Source organism: Mastomys coucha, unplaced genomic scaffold (genome assembly GCF_008632895.1).
Source record: "Mastomys coucha isolate ucsf_1 unplaced genomic scaffold, UCSF_Mcou_1 pScaffold1, whole genome shotgun sequence".
Classification (NCBI taxonomy): Eukaryota; Metazoa; Chordata; class Mammalia; order Rodentia; family Muridae; genus Mastomys; species Mastomys coucha.
The window spans coordinates 29524754-29529457 of record NW_022196891.1 but is presented as its reverse complement, the minus strand read 5'-3'; the positions used below and the strand labels follow the sequence as shown (position 1 = coordinate 29529457).

General features: G+C 42.4%; 1 protein-coding gene across 1 annotated transcript in view; it reads left to right on the top strand.

Annotated features, from left to right (window-relative positions):
• Mdm4 (MDM4 regulator of p53) overlaps positions 1 to 195 on the top strand; it is a 31413-nt gene extending 31218 nt beyond the window's left edge. Inside the window, exon 7 of the mRNA XM_031340469.1 lies at positions 154 to 195. Within this exon, the coding sequence (XP_031196329.1) occupies positions 154 to 195 (42 nt within the window). The remainder of the gene's footprint in view (positions 1 to 153) is intronic.
• Positions 196 to 4704: the final 4509 nt, after the last annotated feature.

The following is a 4704-nucleotide window of genomic DNA, read 5'->3' as shown; positions in this document are numbered from 1 at the left end:
TTCCAGGACAGCCAGGGCTACACAGAGAAACCCTGTCTTGAAAAACAAAAACAAAAACAAAACAAAACGAAAGATGTCTAATTCCAAACACTACATTCAAAATAGGATATATAGTACGTCAGTTTTATTCTAATGCTTCTCTTAATCTTTTAGTGCAGAGTCTTACTGTATCTCTGTGACTGGCCTGGGCCTTAAGCTGTATCTCAGGCTGGTCTCAGCTTTGCAGTGACCTTCATGCTTTTCCCTTTCGAGTGCTGGAATTCTAAGCATGTAATGACTAAATTCCTTAGTTTGCTTTTCATTTAAGTTAGTTTTTGTTATGCTATCTTGGACCAAACTGCAGAACAGGGATAGATTATTAGGAAAGTCTCCCGGGTCTCAGTGTTAGAGCGTTCCCCACAAGGGGCGTCCCAGTCTTGATGTGCTTCGCTGTACTCCTGTGTCAGAGGAGGAATTCAGAGCAAAGCTTCACACAGGTGTTCCTGCCTCCCTAGCCCACCTCTGATGGAGTAGGTCTATAATTGGGCTGGAACTGGTAGACTAGAGCGCCCAGACCAGCTTCTTACCTGCCACAAAATTGTATTATAGAACATTGTACCACCAAGCATTTGGGATTGTGTGGATATGTATTCATTATTTATGTATATTTAGATGCATGTAATCCTTTGCATGGTTTGAAAGAATTTATTCTGAAAGCCAGGATCATTTGTAACCTTCGTGTGTCAGTTCAATGTAATTTTGAGGCCTTTGAAATGTTGACTGAGAAATTGGGGAACATTCATATTTCCCTAATGTAACTTGCTCAGTTCTCTTTAGAAAGAAAGACACTTTGGACAGCCATTTGGCTGTTTTTTTCTGTTTTCATGATATTCTGTGAACCTCCATGGCTTTAGATACTGTGACTGTTAATATTCCCTTTAGCCCAAATTGTTGATTCAGTCTAAAGTGTATTATTTTTTGATGCCTCTTACTATGCATGCATATGCACACTATCTAGATCGATGCTACCTTTGCTAAAAATGTCTTAAGATAAAGATCTAGCTATTTAGAACCTTCACTTCAAAGATAAAGAAACCTGGAAACTGTCCTCTGTGCCAAAAGCAAAGTGTACAATGTTTACAAGTCGGTGGAATTTCGCACTGCCATAGGGAACGGTGAGCTTATGTCACCAGTTTCCTTAGATTTATGAGTGGATAGTTGCAGTTAAACTTATGAGAGGAGCTGTTGAGCCCTCTAAGGCTAAGCTGGTAATGAGTATCCAAGACAGGTTGTTGGTTAAAGTGACGCCTTAGACCTAGCTTGGGTCTTTCTGTTGACAATTCTTCATGGTTTGCAGATACTATATACCTTCTTTAGAAGAGCTGCCAGCTCTCCCCTCTTGTGAAAGACTGTCTTGTAGACATTTTGAGATCTTTTGATGTAATGTGCATCCCCAAGTAATGCCATTATTGGTAAATGTAGCATTGTAAAATTTTTATTGTAAATTATTTCTGGTCTTCCCTTGATAGTCTTAGGGTTTTTTGGGGGGAGGGGTGGTTTTCAGAGACAGAGTCTCATTATTTAGTTGACATAGAACTTGATTTATGACTAGGCTGTCCCAAAACTCAGAGAGATCTGCCACCACGCCCATGCAACTGATGTTACAGAAAATGATCTCATCCGTGGTCCTGCTTATGTGTCTTTGCATAGCATCCACTTCAATCCCATCTAGGAGCAGCACAGTAGAACTGCATTTCTTAAGCTGGAGGAGTCAGATAAGCTAAGAGGGCATGTAGTTCAATCAGTGGTTTCAGAGCTTGGCAGATGATTTATTGAATATTAGCATTGTGTTGTGACACTTGAGGGCCAATACTAGCATTTAATTTGTTACCCAATGGCACTTTGTATTTGTAATCTGCAAGTGCTTTGATGTGTGTAGACATTTCCTTTTGTTCTTCCTCCCTCCCCACTGCTTTTATGTTCTCCTATTTCTGATTTAGCAGCATTTGTACATTGCTTTTATGCCAGAGGTCATCTGTCACTATGGGTGTTTATATGTACAGTGTACTTATGGAGGGCCCTTCTTCAGCCTGTCTGGAGCAGTGTTGTGGTTACAGAGTGGACCATGAGCTCCGTCAGAGAGGAGGGAAGCTATGAGGGCACAGCTTTCATCTGGCTTCCTTTGTGGGGGTGTTGGTTTGTTTGAGCACTAAGGAATTTGAGGTCAATCTTCCCCCTCTTCCTGCCCATAGTTTTCACTTCCCTTTCAGTAAGAAGTGCCCCCTTAAGAGAAAGCAGGAGGAGAGGCAGTGCTCTTGGCCTTCTCAACCAGCAGCTTGTGTTCTACAGGTGAGTTTTTCTCACCAGTAAAGCCAACACACACACCTACCCATGTCTACCTCAGTCCGGTGTGCAGATTATGGAGGAGGAACTCTAAGAACTCTGACTGCCTTGAAGATGGGGAAAGCTAGTAGTCTTGGTCAACTAGGCTCTGAGGTTTACATTGAGATTCCTTTGTTCTGGAAGAGAGTGCAGTTGTCCTTACTGCCTGCTCAGGAGATCGTGTGTTGCTTGCTCTGTTTCTGCCACCTGCCTGTCCTTTACTAGGCAGGCTCTTGATTAGGGAGGGTTGTCTCCAGATGCTCTGAGAAGCACATGCAAATTTAGACAGCACATTCTATCCTGATGGAACTTCTTGCTGTAGTCTTGCTCTATAGGAATTTGTTCTGTATACACTTGAGTAGGTGGCACAAGATGCTCTGCCAGTGTGTAGAGGCAGTTTCATGACATTCCCAGTCTGGTACTTGCCAGTGCAGTAGCAAATGTGGGGTAATAAACTGAGAAGAACGGCAGCTTACTAATAAGGACAGAGGGAAATGTTTCCGTGTGTCCTTGTGTACCTTTTTACAGTGTCACTAAGTTAATAGCCCTGTACCTGGGTGTTTGCACTATGCCTTTTTCTAATGCCTTTTTATTGTGTTTTTGTGTGATTAAACAGTTTTCATTTAATTCTGTGCAGTCATTATTGGAAGTAGGTAATTTTGTTTATGTACAGCTAACTCATTTTCTGTTATCTTTGGCATGATTTGTGGAAGTGATTAAAGTCAGTGGCAACTTTCCCCCAAGTTGCCTATTAGGGTAATTGTGTTCATTTCTGCTTCCCACTTCCAAAAGAAACTAAACATCTGCAGAGTAATATTAAAAATGGATAAGTACAAAGTGTTTGTCATGAAACATACTTATCATTTGTGTTCCCAGCATCTGCTAGAGTGTCCAGCAGTGACTCGTGAACCCTGGTAGAGTAGAGTTCTGGGAAAATTAATGAAATGTATGGAAGCTCTTTATAATTAGTGTGTGTATTTGCTTTTAGGCAAGGTTTCACTATATAGTCTTGGTTGGCCTGGAACTTGATATGTATCTGGTCTCCAATTCTGAGATCTGCCTGCCTCTGTCTCTGTCTCTCAAGTGCTGAAAGGTATGTGCTACCCCATCTGGTGTAAATCTTTTATATTGAATCTCAGGGCCTTCATTCCATGGCCTTCATTCTGTTCTTTGGAGGGCTAGCTTGATAGTGCATATGCTGTTCAAGAGGCCACTCACGTATCTAGCTCTAAGATCAGTTCCACAGCCTTTGGTGGGGATGGGCTGCCATGTGATTGATAGACATGTCTGTGTGTGGCACACCCTTAGGCACTGTTCACAGACTGCCAGATAAGTATTGTCCTCTCAGTGTGTACAGCTACACCTGCGTGAGCCCTGGGGTGGTACGACAGGTTTCCAGGCACGATGGGGGTGGCCCTTTAAAGGGACCTATGCCAGTGGAGCAGCAGACTGACAGCAGCTCTGATGCTTTCATCTGGACAAAGTTTGTGCTCTTCAAGGTGCTTTTGGTTTGGTTTGGTTTTGGGGTAGAGTGGTCTGCTTATTGTAGCCTAGGCTAACCTTACTTGATTTTTTTATTGCATAATTATGTAACTTGTGATCCTTGTGCCTCAGCCTCAGATCCCGGGATTACAGTTGTTCACCACCATCCCAGGCTCTTTAAGTTACTTTGTAATGTAATTTCACTTTTCCCTACCATTTTGTTTACTGAGGTTTACACTCTGCTCCACCTGAGCTGCCAGTGCCAAAGGTTGGAGATTCACGTTTGTGATGCTAGAGGGAAAGTAAGCCGAGTCTAGTACCAGGTTTGCAAAACTTGATAGATTTTAAGTCAGTGTCTGTTCCCACTCTCCACCCCCACCCCTCAGATCTTCAAACACAATCCATGAATGCATAAAAAGAGGAAAATTTAATGGTACTGTAGTTTGAGAATATGGGGATAATTTTAACTGTCATGTTCTCAGCTTCGTATTTGTGATTAGTTGTTATCAAAATATATTTATCCAGTAAATACCAAACATAATGGGAAACAAACCAACAGTGACTATAGACTTTTTCTTTTTGGTTTTTCCGAGACAGGTTTTTTCTGTGTAGCCCTGGCTATCCCGGAACTTACTCTGTAGACCAAGCTGGCCTCAAACTCAGAAATCCGCCTGCCTCTGCCTCCCAAGTACTGGGATTATAGGCGTGCTCCAAAGCTGCCATTTAAGGACATAACTAGGATGAAAGATAAACTTGGCGTTGACCAAGGAGGTAGTAGTGGAAGAATCACGAAGGTAAGAACACTTGTTTGGTAAAGATGCATGAGGATGGAACAAGGAGGCTGGAATGCTGAGCGGGCAG